Genomic DNA, 15327 nt, shown 5'->3' with positions numbered 1-15327 from the left:
ATTCACATACTGAATTAGCTGTGTGTTTTCTGGATAAATCACTTGGTGATGTAGCCCCTCCCTGGGGTAATCTGGTCTAGCAGTATTGCTTACTTTCTTCCACAATTGGTACTGCGAGAATGAACCAATACTGAACTTCTGTTCCAACTTGCTTCTAAATGGTTCTGTACCTCCTTTGATAAGTTGCTGGAAAACTCAACTTCTACTGGGGTGTACTGTATTCTCGCTTGGATAAGCTTCAGTACAGCAAAGTCACTGGACATATACTTGAGGTCAAGAACTGGACTGGTATTGGTGACTGTAGTTCTTGTATCTCCTGTCCCTTTAAGTGTCTCTGATATCATCAGTTCCTGTGGTACCTCCCTCTGCTGTCTTCTGCTGGCTCCAATATGATTAGACACAAACATTCTTCTCCAGTGGGCAAGGTGACTGGACCATACCTTCTGTTGTTTCTTCTGGAGACATTATGTTCACTGGGAGGCACCTGAAGAAGCCTGTACTTCATATTGGCAGAAGAAGCATCATTCATTTGTCTTCTGGTACTTCTTCTGTCTTGTTCCTTAGTTCTTGCTTTAACTCTGGAGCTGCTGGTGCTCCAAATCTTTTGATCATGGCATCACCTCTGTAACCTTGCCATTAATACTGACCACTGTCAGATGTCTTTCTTAGTCTTTCTTAAAACAGACTTTCTTTTAGTCTTCAACCTTTCATGCGACCTCCATATTGCTTCTCAACTTTTATTTTTCCAATCACCTCTCTTTATGATCCATCTATTATCCTACATACTTTTTCCTTTCTTCACTTGCCCTACATACTTTTCCTTTCTTCACTTGCATATCTTTAAGAAAAAAACGCACTGGTATATGCGCCATGCAGCTATTGATAGTAACGATATCTTTGCCTATAACAAATACATTCTACTCCTCTCCCTTTGTGATAACCTTGTCACAAAACAAAAATTGTTTGTTATATGAGCAAATAACCGTTGGGCAACTACAGGATCATAAAATAAAGGCCATAAAAGTTTAAAACCAATGTCTGGGGTTGGAATGTCTGATTCATTTTCCACTTTATCAAAACTGCATTACCAAAACTTTTAGTATTTTAAATAATAGTAACGTACTGTAATAATGAGCACTATGCTACTGTCTTTAGCTACCTAACAGCTGAGAATTCTTTTTTAAACCAAAGCTAAAATACACACTGCATATATGCAAAATGACTTATGGAAATATATATAAATCTACATAATTATGCATGACCACCCATTAGTATAATTTGCAGTAGCATGTTCTATGTAGTTAAACTTACTGCTTCTTAATTATCTTTAAAACCTTATATGGCATTCAGGAATAAGGTGAGTTATTTTCCCTCATGCAACTTTTACTTACTATCATATTATCCATATTTTGCAGTCAAAAACATTTTACATCCGTATGTCATCAGACACATAGAACTCACAGGTGAATTGTTACCTTACTTGCCATCCCCAACTTGTATATTTACAAAGCACATAGAATAATAGATTATAATTGACAATATTACTATTACGATAAACTTTGATATATCAATTATCTAATTTTCCAATTTTGTAATATTCTAGATTTACATACTGGTACTTTGCCCATACGGAACCAGCTTTTGTGGCTTCCCTGTGGGATTTACAACATAAACGGGTTGTAGCTGTGGTTCTGTATGATTACTTTGCCTGTCAGTTCCTTTTTCTTTGCTATCGCAATCTAGACAACGTATTGTTACGCATAACTTGGTCTGAGAACATTCACATTTCCAGGAACCTTGCTTATAGGGAGTAACCCTTAACTTTTCCTTATTACCGTTTCTAGTACTACGTGCTGTGGGCAGTACCCCAGGTTGGGGTTACACTAAGGGTGCAGTTACACATGGCGGGGGTAAATCAATATCATTAATACCACATAGTTCACTTTTTCTCTGTCTTATTTCATTCTCAACCTCTTGTGAGACAGTCTGCCAGATTCTAACAGTGTCAGAAAAACCCTTGCTGCCAATCCAATGTTTGTCATTTATTTGAAACCCCCTTTTAAAAATTTCACTTGCCCCTCAAAGTGCTTTTTTCACTCCCTTTAGACCGGACAACGTCTAGGGGACTCATTTCCCTAGGATTACTATTGTGCAAACCCATTGCGTGATTGATCAGGTCACCTTGTGATATCCTTCGGGGCCGCAACCATTACTTGTACTGCGCAGTATCCTCAAAAGTCAGTCAAAATTTATGGGAGAGAAACCAAACTAAAAAATAAGTGTCCAAAAATGAAGCAAACTATTTGGATCTTAATCTCTGAAACAATAAACCAAAACTTTGATATTGCTGACTGGACTCTATCTAGTTCACAAAGACATCTTTAACCACTGTTTCATACGTCTCTTGTATTCACATGGGTTCCCTTTTGCAATGATAATTCTAACATCTCTTTCTAATCCGTTAAACTCTTTGGACAGACAGGTTTAAAGCTGTTTATTCACATCCAGAGTGCTGCCGTTTTGGATATACAGTATATATATATAAATATAAATATATATATAATAATATATATATATTGCTTGTGGGTTGCAATTTGCGCTACTACCTTATATATTATAACAACTTATACAATAATATGCAATAAAAGTGAACTTGATAGTGGCCACTTCTTTGTGGTATCCAATAAAATAGAACACTCCAAATCATAAACAGTGGCAGCAGCCAAATTTCAATTTTGTCCAATCCCCGATAAGACAAGTGCAAAATGTTCTATAGTGATAAATCGGCTGCGTCTTCAGTGTTCAAGAATCAACAGAAATCAACCGTGACAGTAATTCTTATCCTCTAGCGCAGGCATTCCCAACCACGGTCCTCAAGGCACACCAACAGTGCAGGTTTTAGTGATATCCAGGCTTCAGCACAGATGGTTAAATCAAAATAACTGAGGTACTAATTAAGTCACCTGTGTTCAAGCCTGGATATCACTAAAACCAGGACTGTTAGTGTGCCTTGAGGACCGCGGTTGGGAAACACTGCTCTAGCGACAATCAAATTCTCGTACCAAACAGATGAAGATGATCAGCTTGTAAAGGTATCTCTATGGATATTCCTCCTCAGTAGCCTTTTCCTCTGTCAGATCCTCAAGACTCATGCAGAAGCGTGCATTGCTAACAATCTAGTAGGTACACACTGGATGATATAGTGAATTTGTTGGAACGAATGGACGTTATTGGTAAATTTGTTTGACATGTCATATAGTGTCAGGGGCGGATTGGGATCAAACACCAGCCCGGGAAATTTATGGAAGCAGCCCTAATGGGGGCGAAGTCTGTTGAGGGGGAGGAGCCTGTCAAGAGGGCGTAGTCACTTCTCAGAGGTCCTGATTCTGAGATAGACACAGTTGAAGCCTCCTTTGCTTTACGTTATGCTAATGTTTACCTGTGACTGTGGCCCTCATTCCGAGTTGATCGCTCGCTAGCTACTTTTAGCAGCCGTACAAACGCATTGTTGCCACCCACGGAGGAGTGTATTTTCGCTTTGCAAGTTATTCTATCGCATGTGCAGCCGAGCGACACGAACATATTTTGTGCAAAACAAGACCAGCCTGTAGTTACTTATCCTGTGCGATGATTCTAGTGACGGAGGTCCTGGATTTGACGTCAGATACCCACCCTGCAAATGCCTGGACATGCCTGCGTTTTCCCAAACTCTCCCAGAAAACGGTCAGTTGCCACCCACAAACGCCCTCTTCCTGTCAATCTCCTTGCGATCGGCTGTGCAAATGGATTCGTCGCTAAAAGCATTGCACAACAACGATGCTCTTTGTACACGTACGAGGCACGTGCGCATTGCAGCGCATACGCACGAGCAGTTTTGCCATTTTTTTACCTGATCGCAGCGCTGCGAAAATCGGCAGCGAGCGATCAACTCAGAATGACCCGCTTTATGCATATGCTGCTACAATACCCTTCCCTGATGCACATCTGTACGTCTGAATATACAAGGACTGATATGGCCACTTTCAGTGTCTACTGACACTGCAGTCATGCCTTTAATCTACTTCTGATTCTGAGGAGGAGCACACACTACATACAGCACAGTACAGGGAGGGAGCACACACTACATACAACACAGTACAGGGAGGGAGCACACACTACATACAGCACAGTACAGGGAGGAGGTGCACACACTACATACAGCACAGTACAGGGAGGGGGAGCACACACTACATACAGCACAGTACAGGGAGGGGGAGCACACACTACATACAGCACAGTACAGGGAGGAGGTGCACACACTACATACAGCACAGTACAGGGAGGGAGCACACACTACATACAGCACAGTACAGGGAGGGAGCACACACTACATACAGCACAGTACAGGGAGGAGGAGCACACACTACATATAGCACAGTACTGGGAGGGGGAGCACACACTACATACAGCACAGTACAGGGAGGGGGAGCACACACTACATACAGCACAGTACAGGGAGGGAGCACACACTGCATACAGCACAGTACAGGGAGGGAGCACACACTACATACAGCACAGTACAGGGAGGGAGCACACACTACATACAGCACAGTACAGGGAGGAGGAGCACACACTACATACAGCACAGTACAGGGAGGGGGAGCACACACTACATACAGCACAGTACTGGGAGGGGGAGCACACACTACATACAGCACAGTACAGGGAGGGGGAGCACACACTACATACAGCACAGTACAGGGAGGGGGAGCATACACTACATACAGCACAGTACAGAGAGGGAGCACACACTACATACAGCACAGTACAGGGAGGGGGAGCACACACTACATACAGCACAGAACAGGGAGGGAGCACACACTACATACAGCACAGTACAGGGAGGAGGAGCACACACTACATACAGCACAGTACAGGGAGGAGGAGCACACACTACATACAGCACAGTACAGGTAGGCAGCACACATTACATACAGCACAGTACAGGGAGGGAGCACACACTACAAATAGCACTGCATTACACGTATAGCACTACATTACCACGTATAGCACCGCATTACATGTATAGCACTACACGTATAGCACTGCATTACACAAATAGCGCAACATAACACGAATAGCACAACATTACAGGTATAGCACTGTAATACACGTGTAGCACTGCATTATATGACTAGCACCACATTACATAAATAGCCACCACATTACATACGTAGCCACCGCATTGCATACGTAGACACCACATAAATAGGCCCATCATCATGGACAGACATTGGGCAGCTATAGGGCTGAAGGACGTTGCATTAGAGATTGTCCCAGGGCGGGCTGTGAGTGCTGCCTGGTCAGCTGGCATCCTGAAAACAAGGTACATCCTGCTCCTTTTCAGTCCCCAAACCATACACTGTGACCAGGGATGCCTAACATGATAATGCAAATAATGTAATTAAAAATAACCTCTCTGCTGGGTTCCCTTCAGTGCTCAGTCGCCACTCTGGCCAGTTCAGTGAGAGTGCGGGAGCTGGGGTGGCAGCGGGTGTAGTGAACTCGGCTCCGACCATCGCTTTGTTGCTGCTCCTGGGCCGGGCTCATTGAAGAGACCTTTGGCCGGGGCCAGGGAGAGGATGCTGCTGGGCTAGTTAACTTTCTCAAGGTCCCCCATTGGTAGAACAGCATCACCACTTTTCACGGCTAGCGGCACCTGAAAGTGCCCGCTGGCCTAACTTCCGGATTGCATTCCAATGAACCACAAGTACTGGAAGCAGTGTGAGCCAGCCCAGCCTGAGTGTGAATTGGCCTGGCTGAGGGGAATATGGGAACGGCCCATTGAAATCTGTCATGGTGTCCTGGTGGGCCAATCCGCCTCTGGTAGCTGCACTCCCTGCACCTATGGTAGCTACACCCTTGTATATAACACATGTAACTGTGACAGGGAAGGTGGCCCCTCTCAGCTGTGTGTCCCAAAGCAGCTGCACTCCCTGCACTTATGGTAGCTACGTACTTGTATATAACACATGTAACTGTGACAGGGAAGGTGGCCCCTCTCAGCACTGGGCCCCATAGCAGCTGCACTTCCTGAAATTATGGTAGCTACGTCCTTGTATATAACACATGTAAATGTGACAGGGAAGGTGGCCCCTCTCAGCACTGGGCCCCATAGCAGCTGCACTCCTCGCACCTATGGTAGCTACACCCTTGTATATAACACGTGTAACTGTGACAGGGAAGGTGGCCCCTCTCAGCACTGGGCCCCATAGCAGCTGCACTCCCTGCATCTATGGTAGCTACACCCTGTATATAACACATGTAACTGTGACAGGGAAGGTGGCCCCTCTCAGCTCTGGGCCTCATAGCAGCTGCACTCCCTGCACCTATGGTAGCTACACCCTTCTATATAACAAATGTAACTGTGACAGGGCAGGTGGCCATTCTTAGCTCTGGGCCCCATAGCAGCTGCACTCCCTGCACCTATGGTAGCTACACCCTGTATATAACACATGTAACTGTGACAGGGAAGGTGGCCCCTCTCAGCTCTGGGCCCCATAGCAGCTGCACTCCCTGCACCTATGGTAGCTACACCCTGTATATAACACATGTAACTGTGAAGGGCAGGTGGCCATTCTCAGCTCTGGGCCCCATAGCAGCTGCACTCCCTGCACCTATGGTATCAGGATGCTGACCGCTGGGATCCCAACCGTCGGTTACACGATCCCAACGCATGATAGAGCATATGGTACTTGCCTATTATCCCACAATGTCTTGGAGACTCCAGGATAGCAGGCACCAAGGTGTAGGCATATCTTCAGTAACGCCTCAGTTCCACACGCTGATGCCCACTTCCCATGTGAAGTGACCAGTCCAGGCGAGCTGATGACGCTATTCCTGCTGAATCCCATCATCATGGCCCCTTCCCCCGCTTTACAATGATGTAATCGTGGCTTTATATACTGTGCCTTGATGATGCGATTCTGCTGTCATGCCCCTGCACTGCCCACATGGTTGCGCCATATCCCTCCCAACTGGCAGCCAAGAACTTTGAAAGTGTGTGATATCTGGGCCCTGTAGCTCACCAGCAAAAAAGTATCTACTTTTTAACCATTTCATCCCCGCCACAGCCACTGCATACAATGGGGTCTATGTACTAAGCCTTGGAGAGAGATAAAGTGGATGGAGATAAAGTACCAGCCAATTAGCTCCTGTAATGTTTCAAACCTGACAGTTAGCAGCTGATTGGCTGGTACTTATCTCCGTCCACTTTATCTCTCTCCATGGCTTAGTAAATAGACTCCAGTATTTGTAACGAGCCCCAGTGCTTTAGACTACCAAACACCCACCACCACCACCAATTTTGCAACTAAACACTGTAAAGCATGAGAGGACATGGGCTGTTATCCGATGTCTCCACTGTACATCTGGCCACACGCAGGGCCATCCCGCCTCTGGAGATGTGGACCAGGAATATTCATCAATTTGACCTCACACTTAGATGGCCAAACCTGACATGGACCAGTAAAACAGCCCCATGGGGTGTCTGGAGGATCTATGGGGCCAATTCAGACCTGATCGCTCGCTAGCTGTTTTTTGCAGTCCTGCGTTCACATAGTCGCCGCCCACCGGGGAGTGTATTTTAACTGTGCAAGTGTGCGATCGTATGTGCAGCCGAGCGGTACAAAAGATTTTGTGCAGTGTCTGAGTAGCCCAGGACTTACTCAGCCGCTGCGATCACTTCATCCTGTCCGGGACCAGAATTCAAGTCAGACACCCGCCCTGAAAACGCTTGGGAACACCTGCATTTTTCCAACCACTCCCAGAAAACGGTCAATTGACACCCACAAATGCCTTCTTCCTGTCAATCTCCTTGCGATCGCCCATGCGAATGGATTCTTTTCACAAACCCATCGCAGAGCAACAAACCGTTTTGTACCTGTGCGACATGCCTGCACATTGCGGTGCATACGGATGCGCAGTTCTGACCTGATGGCAGTGCTGCAAAAAAATGCTAGCGAGCGATCAGGTCTGAATTAGGCCCTATAAACACTGTGTTATGTGCACATTAAGTGGTATAAATGAAAATGTATGGAACATGAGTAATTAACATGAATTAAAAACAAATCATCACATTATAATGAAGTACAGTAAACATGAAACGATGGGAGTTGTAGCGCACCAAGGACCTCCTAGACAGATCCGCACATGACATTCCACCATGCACTGGGCTCAGCCACCAAGCATCCCTGGAACTTGTTATAAAATGTTGCCAAGTATGACAGTCACATATCAAAGTAAACTAATTGTATCTGCTATATAAAAGCGAAAATCCGTCCTTCTATCTATCTATACAAATCCACAGTTTACAAGTGACGATCGTGAAATTTTACATACGAGCATATCAAAACACGGCGGAGGCAACTAAAACAATTAGAAATCCCTAGCACCCCTGGGGGGGCAAACAGCAGCACAGAGTATATCAGGAGACAGCATAACTCCAGAATTGCTGGAACAATGTACTCAAAACTTGGTACACATATGCCTTACAATCTGGGAACAAACACTGTGGGAGTAACCCACCCCTAGCACCCCTAGGGGTGAGGCAGCAGCACTGAGTATTTCAGCAGACAGCATAACTCTGGAATGCCTGCAGCAATTTACAACAAACTTGGTACACATATGACTTTCACTGTGGAAACAAACACTGTGGGGGTCAGACACCCCTAGCACCCCTAGGGATTGGACAGCAGCACAGAGTATGTCAGCAGACAGCATAACTGTGGAAGGCCTAGAGCAATTTACACCAAACTTGGTACACATCTGACTTACAATCTGCAAACAAACTCTGTGGGGGTTAGACACCCCTAGGGGTGGGACAGCAGCACAGAGTATGTCATGAGACAGCATAACTCCCGAATGCCTGGACCAATTTACAACAAACTTGGTTCACATATCAGTGGCAAACGCAGGATTTGCATGGGGGGGTTTCCAGAACTGGGCGGAGCCGATCACGGGGGTGGGGACTGAGGTGACCCAGTATATGCTGGGTCCGGAAAACTAGTGTGTCTGCGTGTATATATATATATATATATATATATATATACCCACACATATACATATACATATATCTACACACACACACATATATATATATATATATATACACATACACAGCACATACATATACACGGGTGGTCTTGTGTATGCCGGCGGTCGGGCTCCCGGCGACCAGCATACCGGCGCCGGAAGCCTGACCGCCGGCATACCGACACTTATTCTACCTCGTGGGGGTCCACGACCCCCCTGGAGGGAGAATAGAATAGTGTGGCGCGCGTAGCGTGGCGAGCGCAGCGAGCCCGCAAGGGGCTCATTTGCGCTCGCCACACTGTTGGTAAGCCGGCGGCCGGCCTCCCGGCGCCTGTATGCTGGTCGCCGGGAGGCCGGCCGCCGGGAGATCGTAGTGAACCCATATACACATATACATAGCATATTAAACATGCATACATATATATATATATATACACACACATACAGTACACATATATATACACATGTATATATATATATATATATCATATGTGTGTGTGTGTGTGTGTGTGTGTGTGTGTGTGTGTGTGTGTGTGTGTGTTTATATGTATGTATGTATGTATATACATGTGTATATATGTAGGCACATCGATATATATGTACTATAATTAAAGTAAAGTAAAAATTTTATTGCACTTGCAAGTGCCACCAGGAAGACAGCAGGCTGCAGAGGACGCTAGACAGTCATTAATAATACTCATGCAGCTTAAAAAAAAAAAAAAAAAAAAATTTTTTTTTTTTTAGTGGAGGGGGGTTTCTGGGTACTCGGAAACCCCCCCCTGGGTGCGCCACTGCATATGACTTGCAAGCTGGGAACAAACACTGTGGGGATAAGACACCCCTAGGCAGCAGCACAGAGGTTTTTTTAGCAGTCAGCATAACTCTGGAATGCCTGGAGCAATATACACCAAACTTGCTACACATATGCTTACACTCTGGGAACAAACACTGTGGGGGAAATTTACTAAGATTCGTATTTTCCAGATTCAGGTCAAAGTTCAATCACGAATGACATCGACAGTGTAAAATTGCAACTTTTTGAATTGATTACGACTCATTTACTAAGCTGTCGTATTCGTGTTTTTCTTTTGTTCCGATGTCGATGTCATTCGTGGTTTTCTGCTGTATAATGCGGCCGCGTTTGTTGTTTCGCGGCCGCGTTTTTGGTTATTTTTACGACTGCGTCACATGTCTGTTACGGCAGTGATTTAGAAATTGCTGCCGCGTTTTTAGTCCTAAGTTTCGTTTTTGTCACGCGTCCGTGATTGGTTGTATTCGTGAAGGAGGAGTGTCTGTGCATATTACTATAAAACCGCCCCAAACACACCGCACCTCGTGGGTTTAGCTAGTGGAGAGGAGAGAGGAAGGTGTATTTGGAGTTGGTGAGTTTGGTGGAGTTTTTGGAGGATTTGGAGAGGAGTTTTGTGATTGTTGAGTGCTGTACTGTGTGTGTAAGTAGTCTTGTCATATTTGTAGTATTGTTTTTTCTCAGTTTGTCAACTTTTTTGTCCTTGTTTTTTTTTTAAAGTCTTTTGTCATTGTTTGTGAGTGAGTGAGCGTGTGTGTTGGCTGTGTGGTGTGTAGTAGTAGTAGTAGTGGAGGAGTGTGTTTTGTGTTTTGATTTTTCAGTGTTTTTTGACGTTTGTCATCATGTCAGACTCAGAGGTCAGTGTGGTGGCGGAGGTTAGTGAGGTGGAGGCTGGTAGTGAGGTGGAGGCTGGTAGTGAGGTGGAGGCTGTTAGTGAGGTGGAGGCTGTTAGTGAGGTGGAGGGGGGTAGTGAGGAGGAGGAGGAGGGGGTGCCTGTTGCTGTATTCTCCAGTGATAGTGATGGTGTTGTGGCTCCGCAGCCACGCACCACTACCAAGACTGGCAGGAATATTAAGTTCAGCTATGCTGAAAACATGGCGTTGGTGCGTGAGCTGATGAAGCACCATCGCCAATTGTTTGGTCAGGATGCTGGCAAGGTGTCCTCCCGCAGGAAGTCTGTCCTGTGGGGGCAAGTAATAGTTACCGTCAATAGTGAGGGTGTGGGGAGGCGGACTGAGGACACGTGTCGCAAGAGGTTCTATGACATAAAGCGGCGTGTCAAGGCCAAGATGGCCAAAGAGGCAAAATCAGCCCGAAAAACCGGAGGTGGCCCCCCTTTCCGGGCAACCTATCGGGAGTGGGAGGAGCCTGTGCGGGCATTGATTCCTGCAGAAGTGGTGTCTGCTACTCATGTCCGGGATTCGGACCGACCCACGCAGGATGGTGAGTTTGATTTGTTATATTTTTATTTAAATGTCCTCTAAATGTTTTTTAAATCATTTTTTAAGGGTAAAGGATGCAAAAATTGTTGGTCAGTTATTGCAGGCCTATGCACCCTTAAGGTGTGTTTGTGTTTAGAAATGGCATTTTCCATCTTGCCTTGGCTGTATTTTTTTTTAAATTTTGCGCTAAAACAGGTGCAATGCCTGCTGGTATGTGTATTTGCCATAATAATTTTGCGATATTGCTTGGACATCGGTGTTGTATCTAATTGTATTTTTAAATATTTGATTTATTTACTTCCTAAAAAAGGTTCTATTAATTCAAAATTACATTTTGGTAACATTTGCAAGTAGTCAATCTATGCAATATCTGACGCATAATTCTCAAATGTAACAGATTTATTTTGTGCAACACCATGTACATTTTGATATACACCACAAATTAAGGAAGCACGAAGATCTTAAGCAGAAATTAGTTTATTTTCGAATACCTAATAGATGGTTACAGTACACTAAGGCTTTGCAGTTGTAATTTTTACACAAAGCATGGTAATAATGTTTGCTCCACTTTTTCAACAGTCCGACAGACCAGCCGGCCAGACAGGCCTCAGACAACTCAGGATGATGCTGGGATTGCAGGTAAGACTTCACTGTAGTCACATATTCTGCAAACACATAGAAGTACAAAATATTAATGTTTATATATTCTCATAGGTTCTGCTTCTGTAAGCCGACCTCCTGTAAGGCGCCCATCACAGGGCTCGGGCCACTTACCCAGGAGGCCAAGTAAGACACGGCGTCTTGGCACGGAATCTGCGGCTCCATCTTCCCCACCCAGGCGGCGCATTTCTGCAGTGTCACCCCAGCCACCACTGGCACTATTGGCGAGTCCACAGAGTGATGAGCCCCGATCACCTCAGTTATCTGGTGAGTCAAAACAGAAACTAAACACATAGCAAATAATCTACACAGTACAGTTACTATGTTGTGAGTTGGAGTTGAGATTACATGTTTGACATAACAAGCAATGTGATGTTACGTCTTCAATTGCTAAAGTTGAAAATGTTTAATTTTTCAAGGTCTTAGTGGTTGATATCGCCAACATCATTATTAAAAAAGAACATACATTTGTACAAATTTAGGCCACACACGTGCACATTAAAATAAATATAAAAACCAAAATTAAAAAAAAAAAAATCCTCCACAACATTATAGTGTTCACACATCTCCCCTGTCCGGTATGTAGACTGCTTACTTGCTCCGCTCCTCTGGACTATCCAGGTAAGCAGTCTATATCGTGGCCAGGGGAGGTGACATAACACTGTAATGCTGTGGAGGGGAGGTAGTTAGGTGAGGATTACTCAAGTCTGTCTATGTGCACGCCTGTGATGGTATATATGTTTTTGGCGAAAAAACACATTATAAGTTTACAAAAACAAGTCTAAAAACTTGAAAAATGGAGTATTATGAATGTAGTAATGTGTAGAACTAGCAAATAAATTAATAGAAAAATAAACATTGCATGTTGGCCACCCCATACAGAGCCCAGCTTGATGGCCGACGTGGACCAGCAGGGACAAGACCAACAGGCAACCATCACACTGCAACTTACACCTGTTGACCCGAGCCAGCCAATACAGCTGCAGGATATCCCCCAAGCCTCCATGAGTCCACAACTGGCACAAGCTCCACCCCAAACACAAATACCAGATGACTTTTGGGCCAGTTGGACAAGCCAAGAGGCCCAAAGCAATGCCAGCCTGACCGCACATACCCAACACCTTGCCAGTCTGCCCCATCATCTACCGCGCATTAGTCGCAACTCGGGCAGACTGATTGTACAAGTAGGCCGAATCGCAACATCGATGGAGCAAATAAGGGCTGACAACAACCAAATGCTGGCTCATTTAACGCGCATCATTGATGAGCAACAGCGCCATCAGCAGGCACTCGTTCAACTCATTCAGCACAACCAGGTTGTGAATGAGTCGTTATCCCGGATTGTAGCCAGCCACACTGCAACCAACACACAACTGAATGCTAGCATTAATAATTTGAGCAACAACATAACATTGATGGCAGCTCAACAAGTGACCTCCAGCTCTGGGACCACGACCCCTATCCAAACGCCAGTAACCTCCCCTGTTCGGCGTTCCTTCAGAGCACGTGCCAGTGAGCCAGCACAAAGCACAGCACCCAGCACACACAAGCGAAAAAAATAACAATTTTGACAAATGTGATTTTCACAATAAAAATTTGGATTTGACAAACACACAACTTCCTGTGTCCGTCTCAAACATTGTTGAAGCTGCTATGTATGTATGTATGTTTTTCATGGGTAATGACTGAAAAGGTATTTATAACATAAACTAAGTACAATGTACACACCACTATAAACAACAAACAGTAAGTAACAAAACACACAATAGAAAGTATTGCAAAGTGTTTAGTCAAGGATAATTACATCCTACAAAAACTTACCTGAAAAATACCGCAGGATCACTTCTTGCCGTACCTGCCTCCCTACATATGTACTCTCACTGTCACCAGATGGTTCTAACTCCTCTGCTTGCTGACTGCTTTCTCCCTCATCATGTGCCAGATGTTGACTTAAACACAGATTATGGAGAAAACAGCAGCAGAACACAATTCTAGTCACCTTTGAGGGACTATACAACAAAAGGCCTGCAGATTTATCCAGACACCGAAACCGTGACTTCAGCACACCAAAACATCTTTCTATCACATTCCGCGTAGCCTTATGTGCATGATTGTAACTGTGTTCAGCAGGAGAATCAGGTTGGGACAATGGAGTAAGGAGCCAAGAGTAGCAGCCGTAACCCCCATCACCTGAAAAACAGATATAGTCAACATTAGTACATGTGTTAGATTATTCTTTCCCCTACTCAAAACTAGAGTTTGTGGTTAAAAGACATACACACAAAACATTTTTAACATACCCAACAGCCAGCCATCAGGCATTTGTCCGGCCTCAAATTTATCGAAGAGCGATGACTGACTGAGGATGAAGGAGTCATGGCAGCCACCAGGGTAACCTGCAACAACACTCATAATTTTAAAGTTTGCATCACAGACCACCTGGACATTAGTTGATTGTGCCAGATGTCTATTTGTATATATGTATTGCCGGCCCCTAGGTGATCTCAGCTGAACGTGTGTGCAATCTATGGCCCCCAGCACATTGGGCATGCCAGCAAGCTCATAGAAAGCTACCCTGACAGCACGCCACTCCGACTCCTCGGTAGGGAAGCAGATTGAGGCATTAATGTGTGGATCCAACACATCCAAAACCTGAGTGGACATTAAAGAAGCTAAGGTGAGTGTCATGTTAGGTATTCTATACAATACTGTGTTGTTTGTACTTACAGAAGCAACACTTACACATAACCGCATATGTATTTTTAGACTCACCTGATTCAAATATCTTGAAAAGGTGGGCTGTGAGATACCAATGACGTCGCCTGCCACAGCCTGGAAGCTCCCAGTAGCCATAAAGTGTAACACAGCCAGGAGTTTGTGTAGGCCTGAGACAGAGCGAGAGCGTGCTGTCTCAGGGTCTAGGCCCAGTTTGACAAGGTCATACAGGTGGAAAATGTTGGTTCTATTTAGGCGGAACATCTGTATGACCCTATCATCGGACAATGCGTTTAAGTTTAAACGCCCTCTAAAAAAACGAGGCTGGCGCAGCCTCCGCGGCACCTGGACAACCTGTTGACCATGTTCACTTACCTGGGCCTGATTCCTGGAAGCCTCATGGAGCAGTCTAAGGTATCCCACAGCAAACATAAATTCATTGGCACACACCACAGCCGCCATTTCAGAGTGAGAGAAATTCAAAATGTGCCTGGAACACTTTTATAGGGCCAAACATTCAGGTGTGAGTAATGGATAATTGAGTACACATGTAAACACGCTTTTCAAATGCTGGCGCATTTTTTTTTAGGAATTTTTTACGATTTGTAATTTTTCGCGGCCGCAAATGCA

The 15327-nt window shown here is 44.9% G+C and overlaps 1 protein-coding gene across 1 annotated transcript; it reads left to right on the top strand.

Moving 5' to 3' along the window:
• Positions 1-11813: 11813 nt before the first annotated feature.
• Positions 11814-13607, top strand: LOC134943628 (uncharacterized). The gene is made up of 3 exons (XM_063932369.1): positions 11814-11961; positions 12037-12249; positions 12865-13607. The coding sequence occupies exon 3, from the start codon at positions 12876-12878 to the stop codon at positions 13542-13544; it is 669 nt and encodes a 222-aa protein (XP_063788439.1). The 5' UTR covers positions 11814-11961; positions 12037-12249; positions 12865-12875; the 3' UTR covers positions 13545-13607.
• The last annotated feature ends 1720 nt before the right edge of the window (positions 13608-15327 follow it).

This window comes from Pseudophryne corroboree, chromosome 7, assembly GCF_028390025.1.
Source record: "Pseudophryne corroboree isolate aPseCor3 chromosome 7, aPseCor3.hap2, whole genome shotgun sequence".
In the NCBI taxonomy this organism is placed as follows: Eukaryota; Metazoa; Chordata; class Amphibia; order Anura; family Myobatrachidae; genus Pseudophryne; species Pseudophryne corroboree.
Note: the sequence above shows the minus strand (reverse complement) of the source record. Positions and strands in the feature narration are given on the sequence as shown.

Coding starts and splice junctions, on each gene's coding strand:
- LOC134943628 (XM_063932369.1), top strand. CDS start 12,876: ATGGCCGACGTGGACCAGCAGGGACAAGACCAACAGGCAACCATCACA.